The sequence below is a fragment of the Ciconia boyciana genome, chromosome 2 (assembly GCF_034638445.1).
Source record: "Ciconia boyciana chromosome 2, ASM3463844v1, whole genome shotgun sequence".
Taxonomy (NCBI): Eukaryota; Metazoa; Chordata; class Aves; order Ciconiiformes; family Ciconiidae; genus Ciconia; species Ciconia boyciana.
In genome coordinates, this window is record NC_132935.1 from 7,732,943 (window position 1) to 7,755,133 (window position 22,191).

The 22,191-nt window shown below is 39.1% G+C and overlaps 1 protein-coding gene across 5 annotated transcripts in view; it reads right to left on the minus strand.

Annotated features, from left to right (window-relative positions):
* The window catches only part of KHDRBS3 (KH RNA binding domain containing, signal transduction associated 3), a 95,392-nt gene extending 73,421 nt beyond the window's left edge, over nt 1-21,971 (minus strand). For all 5 annotated transcript variants that reach the window (XR_012040569.1, XM_072851155.1, XM_072851154.1 and 2 more), the window contains exon 1: nt 21,455-21,971. Coding sequence is in view for 4 of the 5 variants with exons in the window: in XM_072851155.1 (XP_072707256.1) it covers nt 21,455-21,542 (88 nt within the window). In the remaining variant the exon portion in view is untranslated. The remainder of the gene's footprint in view (nt 1-21,454) is intronic.
* Nucleotides 21,972-22,191: the final 220 nt, after the last annotated feature.

The following is a 22,191-nucleotide window of genomic DNA, read 5'->3' on the forward strand; positions in this document are numbered from 1 at the left end:
TAATGTTGCTAGATACATCAGATAATGACAAAGTAGAATTGTTCCACGTTAATCTTTAGGTAGAATTAATCTTCCTGTGACAGAACTACAAGCTAGGATTCCAGCTCCCTCTGCTAAGCCAATATAAATACATGAGTTTAATGTAGAACAAAGTGATGCTCTGTATTTGTCTGTAGTAAATCAATGTAATCAATGTAAGATCAAAGGTCAAAAACTCAAAGTAAAGGACAAATGCAGGAAACATTTCTGTTAATACAATGTTTCCAAAACACAAGATCAGGGAAAACAGGAACCAGGTAAATTTTTCTGCAAATCCTTGAGAAACATTCTACTATTTTTCCTTAGATTCAGAAGTCTTATCAGACACTCTATAAAACCTAAATAATTTCATACTAATTTTTTCTACTTCAGATGGAAGTAGTGAAGAATCCAAGGCTACAAGTGAAGAATCCAAGGCTTATTATTCTAGGACACCCAAATGATCGTGGCTTCAGAAAACATAGGGCATTGATAGAACTGCACTGCAATTTCACTAGAAATAGTTTCCACATTAATTTTGAAAATGAAAATATTGTAAGAGTAACATTATCCTTTATAAATACTCCTAAATAACGCTTGACAAATACACTGAAGAGGTTTGGGAAATTACTAACACTATACAACAGCAGCAGTATATTTTGCTTTATTTGGATAAGCCAATTTTATTAGCTTGTAGCTAAGAGAAAGTAACATTACAATTTAGACCAAGTCAAACAAGTCTGTTATACAACTACTGAAGCATGCCCCAACAACAATAGTACTTCTCAGTAAATTCTCAAGACTATGTAGCTGACTTAGAAAAAATACACCATCTCCAGTTCAGAAAGCTCTTAATGTCAACTGAAGGCTGTGGAAGTATCTTTATATACCTTCCCTGTCCTTTTAACACTTGAAAAATCTCTCCTATTGACCATTGCTAGAGAGACAACACTGAGCTAGATGGATAGCTGGTCTCACCATACAATTCCATATGGTTTCACATTAGAAAAAATTCAAAATTATGGCACTACAAAAAACAGACTTTGGCTTATTAGTTTGCATTTTAAAGATCTCCATTAAGGAACACACCCAAGCTTTAATAAGAGACAAGCTTCCAGAGGAGGAGGGGGACTCCAATTCAGTTGTAGCAGAATTTCAGAACAAAAATAGTTCTTCCTTAATGGAGAAAAAAACATGGACAAATATCGGTTCAGTTTCCTCAACCTTTCTACAGTCCTTCCAGTTCACAGTATCAGTAAGTACTTCTGAAACAGTCTTTGGGATTAAAACATTGCTTTTATACCATGTGTAAAATTTTCCAGCATTCTATACTGTTTCTTATTTGAAAATTTTCATTGTGGCAAAATCCGTAGTTGTATTTCAGGCACATTTTAAGCACACCTATTCTGAAAATACCAGCAGTTAGAACTTTTGCAATGAAGCAAAGTCATAGAAAGTCTGCTACGCTGGATGTTAGTTTAATGCTCACAGTCCTTCCGTGGCTGCTTCTGCTAAATCCAAAGTGCAGTAACATAGGATTATGAACCTAACAATAGTTCTAATTTTGATTACATTGACAGCTTAATCTCATTACTGTCATAATAAAATAGTCTCAACTGTGCTTCAGATTATACATCTCTTACACTGGACTCCTTTATTTCCTCCCCCACTAATGGGGCAATTAAAATTTACCTGAAACAGTACCTCTCCAACAAATACTTCTTGTCTTTTCAGCTGAAAATAGTACTGTGCAACATGAACTTGAACTGTAACCACACTAAGGCTTTAATACATTTTCAAAAGACTTTCTGAAATAAACCCCACAGATTTCCTGAAGGCAGCCTCTAAGAGACCTACTACTCACTCTCCCTGTCCTCTTGATCAGTATGAAGCTGGATGACTCTCCCGATTTTTGCACTAAACAGAAGAGGTAAACTTAGCCTCCTGCTTTTGAGTATCTTAACACATGTCTAGCATAGCCTAGTTAGATTTAAAATAGTTTCTCTGTGTACATATTCACAAGAAATGCAGAACTCCTCAGTTTGAATTGTATGTAGCATCCCAATTCCCCACAAGAAAAAACACAATTAAGACAGCAGCAACTAAACATTTTCTGATGTAAACAAATATCCCTTTTTCCACCCACAAGATTTTTCCCAAAACAAAATACTGATTTGTGTATCTTCAAGAAAAAGGCAAATTAGACAACTAAAGTAATCACACAAATAAAACAAAAATAGCCTCAAAAATTATTTTAAAATAAGGGAGTTTAATATGTGGAATGGCTACATGTAGATCTACCCAGAATGGGCCTAAAAGACTCAAATCAAAAATGCAATAAAATTTTCAATTTTTAATGCAGCTGCTTTATTACTACACCCATCCCCATTCCTCTAGGAACTTCAGAAAACTCCACTTCTCTTCCTCAGCCATAATTTTGATACTTTTAAAAAAGCCTGGTTTAAAATCACAAATTTAACCTCCACAGTAGGTCCTAATTCTGAACTGGCATAAGAAGTAATACATTAAGAGTATGAACTGTGCATAAGAAACATAGGAATTTGTTTTGACAAATGCACATTATTACAATAGTTGAATTCAGAATAACTGTCTTTTATATGCCACCTTAATTTTGTAGAAGCAACTGACAATGAATCTAATTTGAATTTACAATAAAATGACTGGTTCATGCTAGAATGTCTACAACATTCAGCATACTCAATAATATCCCTGTTGAAGGACTTAAACCAATCTTTATTTAAATTGCATTCACAGGCATTGTAAGTTCTATTTTACAGTTAAGTACTACTGTCTGCACTGATTTGAAAATACATTTCAGTCACCAATATGGCAAATATTTTGAATAGGCCTTTTTATTTAAGCAATTCAAAACTAATTGAACACCTATTACCTTCACATCAAAAATGACTACACTAAAATATGTTCAGACTGATTAATATTAGCAATAAAGTAGAAAGTACCACAGTGGAAGCTGTCAAAAGTAACATCTCAGATATTAACAGATGTTCAGTCTGCCTTGCTCAAGAAAAAAACAAGATGTAAACATAGGCTTCAGTCCCATATACCCACCCTACTCCACTGAAAATTACTATTTATCTCATTGTGATGAGAGCTTCTGAACTTATAACAAAGTGCTAACATTTCCTATACGACTTATCTACTCTTGACAATTTTGTTTAAACATGAATGTTTGTACATTAACACAGTCAAGAATTACTAACTGCAAAAATGTCAACTCATTTGCTCCACAACTTAATACAAAAATGCCAAGGCAACTTATATATATGTGGAAAAACAGTACCCAATGTCATACAGTCAAGTACTTCAAACTTGGAAGCTCCATCATATCAGGATGAAAACATTTGACTTCACTGTTCCTCCCTGCTTCAGGAACACCTAACCTTGCTGCCTAAACACTGGAAAAAGCATTGGCTTTCATCCTGCTTTGAGCAGGAGACTGAACCTTCAGAGGTTTCTTAAAGTCTCAGGCATCCTATGATTCTTCCTATAAGGAGAAGGTGTCCAAAAAGGGACCCATGCTGTCTTGGATTTACTTACTGTGTCTACTGAGCAATAGCCTATGGATAATACCATTCTCTTTCTGCAAAGACTTTTTTGTGCTTCCATATGACAGCACAAGTAGCCCTCAAGCCCCAAAGGCAAAGCTCTGGAAGCCCTCTAAACTATTTAGATGGTATGGAGGGGTGAGTATTAAGTAGTTCCCTCAAAAAGCAGCATGTGCAAACATGACAATTGGCAGTACAGATATAAAGCTACTTTGGATGCAGATTTCAAATGTTAATCCATGACTTTTTATTCTCGAAAGGGATCCAACATACAGATCATCTTATGTAACTTGGGGCATAGGGCTTAGACAAAATGAAGTTAATATTTTGTATCAAGAGCCCTTTAAAAAGCTATTCCATCTTTTCATCTATATGTATGAACACGATCAGGTAGCCCTCACACAAGGTTTAAACTTGTCATCTTGGTGAGTCATCAAGGGTCTATATGCTTTCTTCCTCATTATGTACATAGCACTATTCAAACTTTCTGTGATGCTTTAACAACTTTCACAAGAAGGAAAAGCATAATTCAGATCTCATTTGAAAAATGGATACGACCCACAGCTCTTAATATGCATATATCACATTCTAAACTATTGCCAAGTTGAAACACTAGCCATAGCACATCCAGTTATTGAACCCTAAAGCAGGCAGACTTGAGCACTATTAAAGACCACATTTAAAGCTTTTTAAGGCACTGGCAAAGACAGTGCAATCTAAAAATCTGCTGATAGACTCAAACAAACCACATGTAATACTGGAAGATACTCTACTAAGATGTATTTTGGTAGTGTAGGTATTTTCCATCCCCATATTTTGTATAATTGATAGTTACACAAGTAAGTGTACCACTGTTTACCTAGCATTATGCAAGATTTATGTAGCCATCAGCAAGACAAAGGAGTGTTATCTTCCCCTACTTCTCTAAAAATCATTTTTAGCAACTATAAAGCTTTGCCAACACCCTCTGTCCCAACTGACAGAAGGGCAGACCTCACACTCTGGCAACCCTTAATTCAGTAATGTGTCTATCCTATTGATAAATCCTAATAAAACATAATTCACACCTATAAGTCACAATTTACTTAAAATAATCACTAAACCAGGTATTTCAGGAAACATCCACAAGCACTGAGGGAGCTGGCTGATGTCATTGACAGGCCACTATTTTTGAAAGGTCATGCTCATCAGGGAACATTCTTGACTGAAGCAAAGCAAGTATCAATCTTATCTTCAAGAGCAAGGAAGAGGATCTGGGGAACAACAGGATAGTACGATTCACCTTGACCCTTGGAAGGCGATGCAGTAAACAGCCCTGGAAAACCATTTCCAAGCATATGAAGGACAAGGTGATTGTGAGTAGTCTGCATGGATTTATGACAAGGAAGTAACACTGTACCAAACTAAGAGCCTTCATCAATGTGAGTACCTCTGCATCAACAATAGGAGTACCTCCACAGATGAGACAAAAGCAGCTGATGTTGTCCATCTCATCTGTAGTAGGGCTTTTGATACTGCCCCCATACCATCCTCATGTAAACTGAGGAGGTACAGGCTAGAGAAATGGACAGCGAGGTGGACTGAAAACTGACCTGCCTGACTCACAGGGTTGCGATTAGTGGCATCATAACCAGTCCAGCTGGGAGTCGGACACTAGCGGTGTGCCCCAAGAGTCAATACCATTTAACATCTTCATCAGTGACCTGGATGATGGGACAGAGTGCAGCTTCAGCAAGTTTACAGATAATAGAAAACTGGGAGAAGTGGTTCAAACATCAGCGGGTTGCAATGACACTCTGAAGTACCTTGACGAGCTGGAGAAGTGGGCAGACATGAATCTCATTTAGTTCAAAGCAAAGTGCAAAGTCCTGTACCTGTGGAGGATTAACCCCATGCACCAGAACAGACTGGCAACCCAAGGCAGCTTTGCAGAAAAGGAACTGGGAGTCCTAACAAGCTGAACACTAGCCAGGCATGTATGCTTGAAGGCCACCATGATCCTGGGCCACACTAGAACAGCACTGCAAGCACTGTGAAGGTGGTGATCCTTCCTCTCTACTCAGCACTGGTGCAAGTGTTAGCAAGCTACTTGTTTGATTTCTACTGTTTTGCAGAAGAGTTTTGAAAGGATATTTTAAAGGAAAGATTTGTTCCATCTTTGGTATTTTTAAAGAATACTAGTTCTAGTGAATTGTCCCTACCCCAATATTTATTTCTCATTAAATACTGTAGCCCAGAAAGCCACAATTTGTTACCTGAAAGCATGCTAGAAATTCATGTTGCATCACAGGATTACATGTGCTCAAACAGTCCAGAGAAACAGATTCAGACAGATCCAATGTACAGTAGTCCATTGTTTCCCCTCTCCATAGTCCCACCATTACTCTGTTCTGCATGGATGGAAGCATACACATTCTTCCAAAGGTACAAATCTCTTCCCACTGCTTCTCAGAACACCATGCTGTCTAAAACACACTTCTGTCCAATAAAAAACTCATTGTTCGTATTACATAGTGTTAGGGAAAGGAACAGAGATGAGGTATCACAAGCACCCATAATGCATCTAAATTCTTACACTGAATTCAGTGAAACTCAGTCAGCACCAGACACTTAGGATTTAGAAAAACTCATACCCACTGAATCCAACGTAACCATTACCAACAAGTGTAATCTCACTCTTACTACAGAAATTGAGAAAAACATCCCTAAATTCTGTGACACTGCACTGGTCAGGTGAACACTACCACTACTTTGGTGCCTGTAGAAGATTACCTATTGAAAACAGTATATGCTGGAGTAACCTTCATGCATATCTGTTGACTCAACCTACTGTTCTTAAGTTTCTCAGCTTGTTGATTCTAACACAAATCTCCTCATCCTCTGATGTAAATTGCTCTGAGATTCCTGAGACTTCATGTCTGCAGCTTTGTTTACATTAAAGCACAAACTATTGATGTATGAAAAGGTAAACTTGTACAGAAAGAACATGAAGCCAACAGGTGAATGCGAAGGGGCATAACACTGTGGATAGGTTGTATTTTAATCCATAAAACAAAAATATAGCTCAACAATTTGAAAAATGCATTCAGAATACTTATGAAAAAGGTAACAACCAAAGGATCCTAAAGCATTTGTATATTTAGGTCCACAGATGCATGAGACAAACCTATGGAGGTTAGTTGGTACATGGAGAAGAAAGGGGACTAATTCCAGCACAGCACTCTGGATTACTTTAACACACTTCTAATCCTTCAGAAGGCCATTACTGACACTGCCAGCAGACAAAAGAGGCACACTAGTTTTGATACAATTATTGTAGGCAGTACTTTTATTATTTGTCATCTATTAGGGGCCTTGGCTGCAGTAACATAGCTTGGCAGGAAAAACACAAAGGAAGCTTGTACTTCTACTGCCCTATGGGAAAGTGCAGCTTAACACAAAATTTCCACATGTTTTTTTAAACTTCAACATAATTTGGATGTTAAGCTCTTAGCATCCAAGTTAATTTTTAACTAGCAGAGGGATAACATTAATTACTATCCCTTCCACATGCTCAATAGCAGGTGAATCCAAGTATCTTTTCTGTGTATGAAGATGTATATTACACAGAATTAAGCAGATTGCTACCACATTCAGTTGTTTCCAAATATTATTCTATTAAACTTATTCTCATAAAATCAGTTGAATCACTTCATGGAATTTTAAACCAAGATCAGACTTCCCTAGAAGTGTGATAAACCTTGAAAGTCCAGCTCATGGACTCATTCTAGCTGCAACTCACAGGGAAGGAACTAACATCTCTGCCAATAGACCAGTTTCTCCAAGAGAGAAGCAAGATCTAAGTCTGCAATAAGCCTGTTCTCTGTAGCACCATGTGCTTATCCATCTAGCACCTTCACTAAGGAAAGCAATCTTCCAACTTATGGTACCTGTCTGAGTTTTTCTCCTTAAACTACTATTTCTAGCATTCACCTAATAGAACATTACTCATTTTTCCAGATTTAAGAAAAATGGAACAGACCTTCATAATTTATACCTGCATAAGTCTCCGAAATAACTACCAACTTATGCCAGTAAACTTTTGCTGAAACAAACCTTAAAGTAAAGAAATTCTGTAAATAAAATTAATATACTACAGTTTTAGAGCATTTATGGTATGGTTCTACTTGCCATAGGAAACAGCTCTGAATTAAAATTTTTTATCTAAAGAAAGTGTCTTCATGTTTAGCTTCAGTAAAACTAAACAGTTCCTTCTGAATAAGTCATATTTCAGGTTAGTAAATTTGTTCAAAAACCATCTTTCTTCAGTAAAAAGTATTTTCAAAAACCCAAGGTCAAGTTTCTTTCCAACAGACAGTCATGTTATAGCTGTAAGAAGCAGAATACCTGCATGATTTTCTGTGCAACTACTCATCAGTCAAGATATTACAAATTCAGTTGTCTCAAATTTGTCCTGAAGACAGTTTAAAATCAAGTGCTTATGTGGAAGTGGGAAATGCGATGCCTCAGTTTTACTGCAGTTTCAGAAGCCACATTCTCTCGTGTAGTTATGCGATGAATTTTAGAAATGTTACTGTTTTAGTTTTAATCCACCTAATTTCAAAATCCCAGCTTTCACTGAACACTACAACTTCTTCCCATCAAGGCCTGTGTGCATTATGAATTTTCTTGTGGTAGTAATTCCTATATTTGATAGTTTAAATAGCAGATTTCAGTACATTTCTACATATTTTACATGGAATAGTCAACTACTAGGAAGTGTCACACCCACAAGGCAGCTGACATCTTTAAGTGCAGTGGAACAACTCACAGCCAAGGAAGTACACCTACATTCAAGCTGAGACACCAAAACCACAGCTGAACTGGTCACACTGAGATACAAGCAGCACTGGGAAAATGCAGAAGCTGCTACTAACCAGACACCTGCCCTGCCTGTCCCCCACCTGCCTTCATAATCCCATATATTCAAGTTTCTGCTCCATCACTTCTGTCTGCCAAGAAACAATAAGAAAAGTGCAAACACCAAGAACCTGAGGTGCCATTACTTCTTGGTTCAGTGATGTTTAAATTGCTTCTATATGGGAAAGGAACTTTTGATGCTTCAGTTTCCAGAAGTATAGCATCAAGTTACCTTCTAGATGTGGCACAGGACAAAGGGGATGCATTTAAAAAATGCAGCTGCCTAAGAAATTCAGGATCTGGGTGCCCAAAGGATGAAGGACAGCTGAGAGAGCAATAACCACTTAATATGGTAGATCGTTCTATCACTCCTTGGTATTAGAGAGAAGCAAAGCATAAAAGTGCATTTGGGAAGAAGAAAAGATCAAAAAGGTCATAATGGGTACTTATTATCCCATGAATAAGTCTTCCTAAAGAACAGTTCATGTGTATAAAGTTTCAAATCTCACTTCCCCATCTTGATTCACAGATTTTAGAGCAAGTGCAGGAATTACTTACCTAGTTACAAACAGAATAACCACCTAAAATGCTGGAATGTGCTACTTTGCATAAACCCAAGAAATAAAGGTGTTTAACTGAACTGAAAGAGATATGAGTATCCACTAATAATAAATCTGGAAAGAACATTTAACAAGGGAGGTGTTAAACACTTCCTTAAGCCATCAGGAGACATATAGGCACAAATACCTCTACCAAATTTGACATGAGGGTTTAAAGACTCAGTCAGTGTTTGACAGAGCAAGAAGATACTAGAAATGCTAGAATGAATCTTTGCTGAATATAAATGGAACTACATTCCCAGGATTGTTCTCTTTCTTTGTAGTATCCCTTTCTGAAACAACATACAACTAATTTAACAGGTTACTATTCCAATTACTATAGCTGTATCTTAAAAATATGAACATAACATTAAATTATTAGAAAGAGCTGGGAATGAGGAAAAGCATTTTTTTCATTAAATTCATACAGCTTTTATTTTACCCTTGCATAGTAAGTACCTATTGGCAGTACCTCTTGACAAGAAGCAAGGGATTAACTATGTAGCTGTCCAGGAACATCTATTCTCTTTAATCTATTTTTCTGAAGGGGCCATCTGCTCTTATTTCTTCATTTCATGGCCTAGCTTGAAATTGCATTCACTATTCTGTCAGGATTTCAATTAGTTACATGTAAAAATTTCTCCCATGTCAGGATAGCTGTCCTGAGGATGAAATACTATAAGGTGAAGAGGGGTTATTACCAAAACCTGATTGACTATAATTGATACAGCTCAAATAGCTAATTAGTCATCAATAAAATGAAGGGAAAATAATGCTCTAACATTTGTTTTATTACAACACAGCTTGACATCCATTACTGACAAGTATGCACAGCTATGTTTTAAGGTGCCAAATCTGAATAAAGGGACCACGTTTGCTTTCTGTATTCTCTGCACTCAGCTCTTTTCAGATGACTCTGCAGAAAAGCTTCAAATCTCTGCTTTGATAACAGCACCAAAGCTTTCCAAATGAGGTGCCCAAAAATACCTCATACAAATGCTGACAAGACATACCTACATGATTAGCATCATTTGCAGACTTATGAATAATGAATAGCTACCCTGAAAAATTTACTCACTACAAAATACAGGTTTGATCTCTAGCCAGGTATTACTCCAATACAATAATATCAAGTTATGCAAAGGATTCTGAAAGGACTGCACAGAATAAAACCTATAGTTTTACATCCTACTTCATACAAGTGGGTGTCCTGGTTTCAGCTGGGATAGAGTTTGTTTTCTTAGTAGCTGGTATAGTGCTGTGGTTTGGATTTTAGTATGAGAATAATCTTGATAACATGCTGATGTTTTAGTTGCTGCTAAGCGGTGTTTACACTAGTCAAGGACTTTTTCAGCTTCCCATGCTCTGCCAGGTGCACAAGAAGCTGGGAGGGGGCACAGCCAGGACAGCTGACCCCAACTGCCCAAAGGGCTATTCCATACCATATGATGTCATGCCCAGTATACAAACTGGGGGAAGTTGGCCAGGGAGTAACAGTCACTGCTCAGGGACTGGCTGGGCATCAGTCAGCAGGTGGTGAGTGGTTGTATCATTTTTTTCCCCTCCCTTGGGTTTTGTTCCTCTCTTGTTGTTTTCCTTCTCATTACAATTCATTATTATTATTACTATTATTTTGTTCCAATTATTAAACTGTTCTTATCTCAACCCACGAGTTTTCTTACTTTTGCTCTTCCAATTCTCTCCCCCATCCCATCGGGGGGTGGGAGTGAGCAAGCAGCTGCATGGTGCTTAGCTGCTGGCTGGGGCTAAACCACAACAGTGGGGAAAAAAAGTATTTCAGATTCAATTTTTTCTATCCATTTCACTGTTTTCCCCAGCAGAAAGACCAAGCAGGAGGCTATCCAGCAAGCTGAGTATTTTAGTGCCTAAAGCAGCTAAATTCTCAGCACCATCTTCATGCAAGCCATCATAACAGGTAGTCTTCTAGCCTAGACAACCAGCCATTGAAAGCTTTGGTCATTGCTTTGACCGCATTGACAAAAATAAGGGATAAGTGCCTTGAAGACCTACAAGCTACTCAGAAGCAGAAAATACATTATGTTAGCATAATGCTCAGCATACCTCTGAAGTCTAAAGAAACCAGGATCTACTGATTAAGCAAGCAAATCGCATCCATTTTCTTCTATCAGGGGCCTTAATTTAAAAAGGATAATTTGTCTAGAGTTCTTCATAGAGCTGATCTCACAGCCAGCTATTTGCCACTTATGTGATAATGAAACACATCAGCATTTTTAATTAACCTTATTATGAACTAAGTGAACTAGTACTTTGTGTTCCAAACAAGGACTATTATTTCAGGAGATTTGTAAATTCTTTAAGTGCATCTATGAATAAATGATTTGTAAATAACATTATGGTAGTTTCCCTGCACTTTCCCATTTAATCAGCTGATTAAATGACATGACAGTGTAAAAGCTTAGAGTTTAAAAGTCTGGCAAAGTATTTCTTTTAAAATTTCATTCAACACTTATCAAATTGGACTGACTGACAGCAGTCTTACTAGTTAAAGCATACATCAAGAGAACAGCCCAGGCCAAAGCTATTTCAGCTCCCATCCACATCTCAATTGTATTTGGAAACCCTGTGCCTGAAGATAAGGTATTTCTATTACAGCCGCAGCATTCAGTCTATATTTGAGCCTAAGCTTGCAATCGAGGTATGAGCAGTAAAGACAAATACCTATGAGATGGCCGAGCAGGAAGATGCAACCAATGCTCACTTCAAACAGCCCAGTTCCCAATTAAAGCCTTTATACCTCGAGCACCAACTTTTTATATTCACATAGCAAAGCTACATGAAAAGTAATACTGACAAAAAGACTCTCTAAGCACCGAACTCAGCTAACCGAATATTGGCTTTCAGGAGGAACCTGCGTTTTAAGATGCAGCCAGAACACTGCCAGGAGTTGTGGTGACAAGCGAACACCGATGGCACCCAGCACGCATGCGCAGCTCTCGCGAAAGCGGCCCCCGGCTTCCCGCCGGGGACCGACCCCCCCCCTTCCCGCCAACCCCGCTCCCCGGGGAGCCCCGGCAGGGCCGCAGCGGCTGAGCGCCGGCTCCGCCTGCTGACACCGCGCCAGCACTGCACCTGAGGGAGGCTGCCGCCGGGCTGGAAACGCCGGCAGCGTTTCTATCTTCAGCAACTCCAAAAAACGGTCTACAAAGCGCTTCAGAAAAAGCTCCACGCGCAATTGAAAAGTGCGTGACGATTGCTCCAACGCTTAGGGACCTACCGCTAATACAATGGAGTTTCCTCACACAGACAGCATCCAAAAGCCTTCCTGGGTAAGTTATAAGTTACTTCTTGGCTAAGTTATACCTTCAAAATTTCAGCATCACTATATTTAAGATGCTCTATAGGTATCCTACAGGAAAACCCATTGTGGAACAGTTCCAAAGTGTGCTCATATTAATACTTCATAATTGCCCAAGATCCTCAAATCCACAGGAAAAAAAATAAGGCCAGAAGAAATCTTAAAAGGTCATTAATTCCCTCACAAGCTTTTTATATGGCTACACTTATGTCATTCCCAACATTTGTTTCACATGGTATTAACAGGCTGCTGTGAAGACTTAAGTGTCTGCAGAAAAAATATCTGGCAAACAGATACAGTAAGCTTTAAAGACATGATAAATCTTCTGTTGTATGCTTTCATACAGTAGGCCAATAAAACCCTAATCATTTTTCCAGACCATGGATGCATGGTGTAACAAAAAGGTCAAGGGTATATGATAAGTGAAAAGAATCTTTAAGACCAATTTGTGTTACACAAGAAATTGGACTACAGTAGTCCTTTCCAGTCTTAAGATCTAGGACTAAGGGGCCACATTTCACCTTGCAGACTCTGTCTACTCAGCCTAGGATATCATTAGGATATCTCTAGAAAAGCAGCATGAGTTAACTAGAGCTAAAGATATCACTGCAACCTACCTGCTATGAAGCAGAAAGTGAAGCAGATTAGCTCCTCCACACACAGCCAGGATTTAAATGGAGAAACTGAGTCAAATCATTAGTAAGAAACTGTTTCACTTTGAGAAACTCCTCCACCTACTATAAAAGTTTTGAGGAACCCCTGTAAGGAAGGCAAAAAACTCATCTGTGACACACCCTTCTTCCTTGAAATTAGGGCTTCTTGATCCTAAAAAGAGGCAGGCTGGAAGTGGTCATGCAAGTCAGATAATTCATAAAGTGACAAACCACTCCAGGTTTCTGAACTTCTGTTGAGAACACTGTACTCAAACTGTGTGAAGGCAAGTATAGAATAGAAAAATCTGTTTTCCTTCAAACTCTGGGAGGGGTATAGGGTATAGTTAAGCATAACAAAAAGCCATGAAAGAACCAGACATGATGGACCTTAGTGCTTTCCACTTTTGCAAAAGTGAAACCTATCATTTAACGTTACTTTGGAGGTGGGCAGAAGAGAAAAGTGTGATTTTTTTTACTTCACTGGTTTACCCCACAGAGCTGTATCACACAAATCTGCATACAAGGGAGCACATAATTTCTGCTTGGTAGCAGGAGAAAGACTACATGAAAAAGATCAATCCTCAGTATCTGAGGGCTAAGGAGCTCAGGGAGCAGAAACTGGGCTGCTTAGCAGAGGTGCATCAGGATTGGTGCCTCACCACCACCTCTAGTTAGTTAGGACACAGATCAAAAGGAACCAGTAATGAAAACTTTTGTCCATTATCAGTTAACAGAAAAGGTGACACAAAAGGAAGAATGACAGCTTTAAAAGCAGTCCTTCCATTTCTACATCTTTTAAAAACATCATTATTATCCCAAAGCAGCAGGAAAAAACAGCTGAAAATATCTAAAACTTTTTGCTTTCAAATGTATCTGCTTACCAGAGTACTGTTACTGGATAAGAGGCAGTAAGAGACCACAGATGCATTTACTCTCCAAGCATTCACTAAATGCAGTATTCAGTGTCAGAGCAACAGCAGCAATTTTGACTTCTTCCTAGATTCTTGGATTAATAAAGTTGAAAAAAATCAGTAAATCCTCAAAGGATTTGCAACTTCAGATTTTCACTGTCACTACATTATACCGAGATCAGCACAGCAGCAGTTATAACAAATATGCTTTTGGATTAAGTGCAAGAACAATAGGTTTACTGAAATGATTTCTAATCTTTTAAGTTTCCAATTATTTTGTCAAGAAATTCTTCCTAGAAAATAAAGACCTATAAAAGAACACCTATATAGGCCAAAAAAGTGAAAGATTTACCAACTACAAGAATTAAACTGACATTTGTTTGCTGCCTTGCAACTTTGTTCCTGTTGAGCTGCTAGCTGAAGCCAAAAGCCTGATAAACACATCAAAATAAGAAATGGAATGCAGCCAGCAAAACAGCAATGGAAATGGAGAATAGGAAGGAAGGAAATCCATTTAACTTTCCAGTGTCTTATTAATTTTACCTTGACAATAAGGTAAAAGGATGAAAAATGACAGCACAAGAACAGTAAGTGATAAATATGACAAAGTTGAGTTCAAGCAAAGGAATATTTTAAGATAGAATAAACAGAGAATAACACATGCACTGCTCAGCTGTTGAGACACTCAAAAATACATCTTTCTCACCTTAAAATGTTTCTTCATTCCACCTCTCCAGTTGTTACTCTTTAATTTGCTCCTTGTCATAAAAGGCCAGCCTATGTCTACAGTATATCCATAATCACTGACAGGTTGGTAAAGAGCCTAACAATTTAGTTGAGATCAATTGTCCAGAAATGCATCTCAAAGATGCCAACAGATGCAAAATCTACCAGTTCTTATATTTGATTTAAGAGTTAATCATCCATTGCTAAAGCACTGTGCTTTATTTTTTCATTTGCACTTTTTTGGCCAGACATTTCATCACCAGTTTAAAGGGCCTCTTAGCACCTTTATTTACCTCTGTGAAGGTAGTAAGGCACACAACCCACAGGTTAATGATCACTTTCACAAACAAATCAGACTAGCAAGAGGCCTACAGACCTTCTCAAGCTTGCAAAGCATTGTGTTTTTCCCATTATCTTTCTCAAAGATTAAGACACATGGACTTCTGTACTTAGAATGTCACAAGAAAATGAAATTCTCAAGTCCATATGCCCTTATGGCCTTAGCTTAAGGCCATAAAGATATTAATTTTCTAGCTAGTCTTGTACCTGGAAGTCACACTTAGCTAGCAATATATGGCTCTAAAGTAATCCCCAGAACTACCACCACCCCTACCATCCAGCTCCCATTCCACAGGTGAGACTTGCCTTCCCAGGTCTCAGGGGTAAATAACCCCAACTTTATCAAGATGCTCCACTTGCACAGTATAAACATCCTGTCCTTTCTCATTTTCTATTTGAAAAACAGTATTAATGTAAACATTAAACTTGCAAGATTCCTGCAGAGCTCAGCTAAGAACAGTCAGTTAATTCGCCATAAAGTATTAGGCATGTCAGTTACCAGTTAATCCATTTAAACATGCTTTTTACTGAAACTGCTAAATACTAATTAAAGTCATGCAGTGCCAGACTGAATACTTTACAGAGGCTACTCAACTCCGAACTTTGATACCCAATTCTTTCAAATCAAAGCGCATCCTAAATTCTTTTGTTTCTTAATTACACTTTAAGTCAGAGGGGGGGAACTCAGAGGGCAGAAAGGTCACATACACAGAATTTAAGTACATGCAAGTTAAGTCAAACAAGCCACAGGCCAGAAGAGCAGCCATTCAGTGCTGTGACCTTCTTTCTGATTTCTCTAGTAAATAAGTACTCAGAAGGTTACAGTTTTAATTTCCATGGCTGGTGTCGAAAAGGATTGAAAGCGACAAACCATGTCAGTTTAAATTTGAAACCTTTAAATTTGAGCTCTCTCATTGACTGCCAAAGTAAGTGTGCAAGTGAATTAGAAGTCAGCTTTAGACTGAATGTGATCATCGGTGAGTGGCTGCAGGCTAGAGTCATGCTTCAGAGCAGATGAGCCTAGGGTGAAGTATGTATGATTATCTTCAGCTGCATTTCACAGCAGCACTGTTAACATGACTGGAATACCTGATAAATCACTTCCCCAGCCTTTTAAGAGACCAAGACTGGAATCTAATTGTTAATAAGTCCTCTGACTTTCCCAGTACAGTTTCACTGCAGTAAAAGCAAAGAGCCAACCATTACAAAAACATGAAGTTCCGAAGTATTACTGAACAAGGAAGGCTGAGACATGAGGGGCAATCTCTGAAATACCCCTTCTTCACTCCTAATCTTATTACTTTTCAGGCTGTTTTAAGAAAAAAGAAATAGAACCAAAGCCAGCCTTCCCTGGTTTTATGGTGCTACCATCACACCATATCCATTCCTATTACTGTCACAAAATTTCTCATCACACTGAGCCTGCCAAATAACCAATTCCCCCTGCACATTTTCATAGACTGTTGTTTTGAAGTCAGATTAGTAGAAGACAGAAGAGTTTCTTCTTTCTAGTTAACCTCCAAGAAAGACAACTTAGTGACCTGCTGTCTGAAAAAATGCCTGTCTGAAGGGCAAATTACAAAACTGTTTTATTCAAATTAATAGGATGATCCGAGTAATCTTAAAACCCAGATTTCTTCAGCTATATTTGCTTTACAAAACACCTATGACCTTCATAAAGCGTTTTGCCAGCCTCCAAGAGCAGGACACTTGAAACAAGTGCTGTTCATACGATTGAGACTACAATGAGAAATGAAGGAGAGCTTGAGGTTATACAGCAACAGAGTACATGTAACACCATCAGGGACTGGAATGAGCAGCACCACGCATGTCTGTTCCATGCCATGAAACACCTGTCTTCAGAGGAAAGTGGATGATTCAGTAGCAAACTGATTATTTATATCACAACATATGTATGTCACTTCACTACATATGATCAAGTACATCTTTCAGAATCATGAAAAATTAGAATTCTATTTGTGAAAAATCAAAGAAAATCCTTGCTAGGCACCCAGAAGCCCTTGCATACCAAGACAGATTTATTCAAAATCAGTAACATCCTCAGAACCTTAATTTATAAGTTCCTACTTCAAACATTTTTACAAAGGTATCCCTTACCTGCTTAAAAAAATCAGATTGTTAATATCCTCCACAACACAGAAAGTCAGTACGCTTTTCCACACACTCCATTCTCCCCAATATTTAGGGAGGTACTGGTCTATTTGACTATTGAACTCCTAGCTCAAAATCCAACAAGAACCAGCTCACATGAACCACCTGAGCACATGGCTCAGTAAAGTCACTCAATATACAGCTAGCACATACAGCCATCTACTGATAGGAAGGCTTGTTCATCCTGTAGACAATTTAAAGGAAGCCTTACCAATTTAAGATATTACCTCAAGTCTCAAAGTAGCTAAAATGAGCTTGTAAGGAAGAATTCTACAGGTCCAGTCCACAGAGAAGTAAAAGTTGTCTTTCAGCAATGGCACCGGGACTCAAAGATTTGAGCTGTCCTGACTGATTACAGAGTCTCTCCACCTACACATTTAACATTACACAAATCAAGTGCCAGGCATCTGTTTTAATGTCTCCCCTGTTACACAACATGTCTGGTATCAACACATTTTATTTACAGTTAGCTTCTTCCATCTGCAATTTCACATACTTTACCCAACATTCACAAAATACTTGTCAAATCAATACCATGCATAGATGTGAAAGAAGATGATGAAAATAAAGTAACTCTTCTCTTACAGATCTTTCAATATTTTTTACAGCATCAGTCATAACTAAGTTATGACAATCAACATTACACTTGCACATTTACCAACATTTGCATACAATCCCAAATGCAAAGTCAGCCTTCAAAATAAAGGTCTCAAAAAAGCTTAAAAGGTAAAGCTACTCAGTGCCTTACAATGATAAACACAAAGAACTAGCCTGATTTCAGAACAAGCATCACTGTCACATACAAAAAACACTTTTCAGGTTTTGCATAAAGATGAGCATGAGAGCTGTAAATAGGAAAAATACAAATACACATGTACTAAACTCTTGCTTCTTCACAGAATCTCATCTTTCCCAAGGTTCTTCAATTACAGAACTTATTATAAGATAATAATTGGACATAATGTTCCAGTTCCCATTGTCTGGTACCAGCTGCAAATTAATCCTATTAGCATGGTCACCTTACTACACATGCAAAATAAGTCTACTTCTAATCTATAATGATGATTAAAGGTTTACAGGTAAAAATATCCCCTTTTTAGGAAGGCTTAATGTTCAAGTATACAAGTAAATCATCTTAGAGCAAAGGATATAGTCTCATCTCCTGCAAAAGATTCCTACTGTGCTAAAATTGAAGCAGCAGCTGAATGTTTCAATGACTGTTTAAAGCAAAATTTAACAATAGGTCTTATATTTGTGTCCCAAAGAGACAAGTCGAATACTTGAGCAGAGTTTTCAACAAGAAAAATCAGCACTTCCACATGCTAAGCAGGAACAATGAAGGATACTGATCTTTGAATTTAATGCTTTCAAAATGCTAAGGCTTTGTTCGGGCAAGAGAAGATGCAGTCATCTCTTCTGAAACACAGTTCTGAAACACAGACTAATAATACTGCCCAGGAAAGTAAGTATTCTTGCAGCATCCTACTTATCTCCACATTGTTCTTTTTCAACTGAAAGGCTACCCTGGAACTCTAAAAGCATGTCAAGCTCCACTTTTTCCCCATATCATTTAAAATTATGTAATTTGTGTGTACCCAAATTGCAAATTATAATTATAAGCATAATATGCAAATGTGTCCACTTCCATTTGAGAACTATAATTAACAGATTTTAGAAATCTAGACATAGGACTTTTCCCTAGAAACCAATTTTCAACATGGTTAGAAACTGGTTAGCGATTTGGCTCTTATCTATACAGTACACAAACTTCAATTCCTTCAGCATCTTGGAAGGATTTACTAATTCAACCATACAATTCTTACAAATCAGTCTTGAGTTTCTGAAGAAAGTTGGCTGATCAACAGTATTTCAGTTTAAGTAAATACAGATAGTAAATGCGATACTAAGACATCAAAATGCTATTACATAATTAAGCTGGTTATTTTAAGCACTTAAGACCTTTGCTAAGACATCTCACACATACCTGGAAGAAGCCAAACTGAGAAACATGTTTCATTCTAAATTGAAAAGCTAAACAAACCCAGTTTAAAAAAATTAGACAAGCCATTTCATTTGCCTGCTCACTTAACTATCATAGAAAGAACTCAGTGGACCTGACATGAAGTACAAGCCAGAACTATTACATATACATTTCCACTAATATTTGCCTTCACTTAACTGCACAGTATTGTTACAATTGAGAAGAAAAAAACAGCCACTGATAAAGTTAGTGTCATGATAGGATGGGTTTGTAAAACATCTCTTCTTACATTTCCCACTTGTATTATACAGTCACTTCACCTTATTTGGTTCTTTGGTGACTCTACAACTGCTTAAAATACCTACTTTACATAGATATTACACAAATTTGCTTTTTAAACTACAGTTAACCAGTTATAGTCACACTCCTTAATCTTTTCTTACCATCTCTAACATGAGGTACTTCAGATTTAATGCAAGACTTCACTTTCATAGTAAGCAAAAAAAATCTAGAGACATACTACAATAAAGACATTGGATCCAGGTCTATCTACATTCATTTTTTTCACTGACAATATAATTTCTTTTTGGAGCTGAAAGTATGCATGCAGATACCAAGTATTACATAATAAAAGCAGCCAGAAGTTTGTCTGTCCACTAATTTCTAATTTCAATGAGAACCTCAAAAAAAACTATCCTAGTCCCAAAAAGTCACAATTTTTATAACAGCCATACAGTCATATCTGCTTTCATAAATACTGTTTGTAAAATAGTAAATCACATACTTCTGTAACCTCCTCAAATAATTTACATATAAAAAAAGATTCTTCCTTCACTAGCTTGAGAACTTCACTAATTTGCAGCCTTAAATTCTCAGCAATCAAGCTTAATTTTAACAAGTTTTTTATTTATAGCAAAAAATACAAATATATATTAACATAATTCTCCATCTCCCACTATCAACAGTGGTGTTTTTAAAAAGTTAGGAAAAATATGCAAAATACCAATCATCCAGGGACATGCAGCTACAAATCACGTGGCATATGCATTCCACAGCTGAAATTGTGACAACTACTCCTAACCCCAGAATACTTCAGACAATAGTTAATTCTCCTTCTAATTTAGAGATGGGCATTCGCAGCCCATTACACATCAAAAAGTACAACACCACTTAAAAGAAGTCGCATTGATTTAAACCTATTCCTGTTATAGGAAGTAAAGTACACTAGCACAGCTTTGTAATCACTTCAGTTGAAGCCAAAATCATTTTGGCTGTCGTTAAGTTACATTACAAGATCAGTTTGTAACTTATTTCACTTGACCATCCCAAGCACTGTATCAAGTGTTTGTCTCTCCAGAACTGTACTTGAAAGTCACCTGCCAATTATACAATATTTCCAAACTTACATTAAATCATACTGTAAACCACATAGAATTACTTTTTTATTCAGTGTAGTATCACCGAAACAAAGAGCTAGCACTTTAAACCGCATCTGACATGTCGGATGCAGAAGGGGTAGGAATCATTATTTGGAGTTGTGTAATTGCAAAAGAAAATATGCTTTTGGGTTTTTAAAAGATTCACCAAAATGTACTGTTGGTTCCTTAATGTTCTAGTTACAGAGCCAAAAGTTCCTAGGAAAAGACATAGGTTGTAGGCTCCTTTTTAAAAAGGCTCACACATAGATAAACAATAAGCTATTTATTGTTAAGAAACACATTAGCAGGGTAAAACCGGAAAACCTTTTGGGGTTTTAATCGACTTGAAGCCCAAGCAGAGCACAGAAGACCCAAGCTATTCTACACAACAATTCAACTTGGAATAATTTATAACTCAAGCAAGTTGCTATTGAAAAAAACCAAACAAAACACCTATGAAAGAAGAAAACTGGGAAGGCAGTCCAGCGGTTGCTATTGTTTGGGGGAGATGCTCTGCCTGCTAGAGGAGCAGCCCAGGAAGCCTCGCTGCCCGCCACAGGCAGCGCCGGGCTGGCGGGCAGGGCGCTAGCGGCTGCCGGCGCTGGGCAGAGCCCCCCGACTCCTCCCCGCAGCCTAGCAAGGGGAAGGAGGCAAGAGCCGGTAAACACCAGCAGCCTGAACACAAAAAAACCCCACCAAGCGGTGCAAAACGAAGAGTAAACCCCTCACTGAGCATCCTCGGCGGCCGTCACTAACTCCGGCTCGTCCCCACCGCGGGACGAAGCGGCCCCACTCCGTCCCCGCCGGCCCTCACCTTGGTTGACCAGCCGCAGGGCGTGGGTGAAGGACGGGTCCAGCGAGTCCTTCTCCGCCATCAGCTCGGGCAGGTACTTCTCGTCCATGGCGGCGGCGGCCTGGAGCGGCAGCGGAGCCGGGGCGCCGGGTGCCCCCGCGGTGAAGGGGACGGCGGCGGCGCGGGTCCGAGTCCCAGACAGCGGTAAATCCTCGGAGGCAGCGCTTCCCCCTGGCCGCCTCCCGCCCGGGGCTGCGGGGACGCATCCAGAGGGAAGCGCCGCAAGCCCCCGGCCGGGAGCGGGGAGGAAGGGGCGCGGGCCGGGGGGAGGAGGGAGAGGGGGGACGGGACGCCCCCGCACACCAGACGCGGAGAAATCCCTCTGCGGAGGCGCACAGGGCTGGGGGGGGGAGGAAGAAGAGGCGCGCCCCGAGAGCCGCTGACCCAGGCGGGACGGGCGCCCCCGGCCGCCGGCACACACGCGCGAAGAAGAAAAGGGAGGCGGCTGGCGCAGACACAGACACGCACCTCTAGCGGCGCTGCGCCGACTGAGCGGGCGAGCCCCTCCGCGCCAGGTTTAAATACCCCTGCTGAGGCCACGCCCCCAACCGCCTAGAAGCCCCGCCCCCTGCTCACCCAGCCCCGCCCCGGGCCCCTGCCCCTCTCCCCGGCTCCTCCCAAGGGCGGTGATAGTAGAGCCCCCTTCACTGTCGCCCCGCCTACTCAAGTGACGACTTGTATTGGGTGGTGTGGCTTGC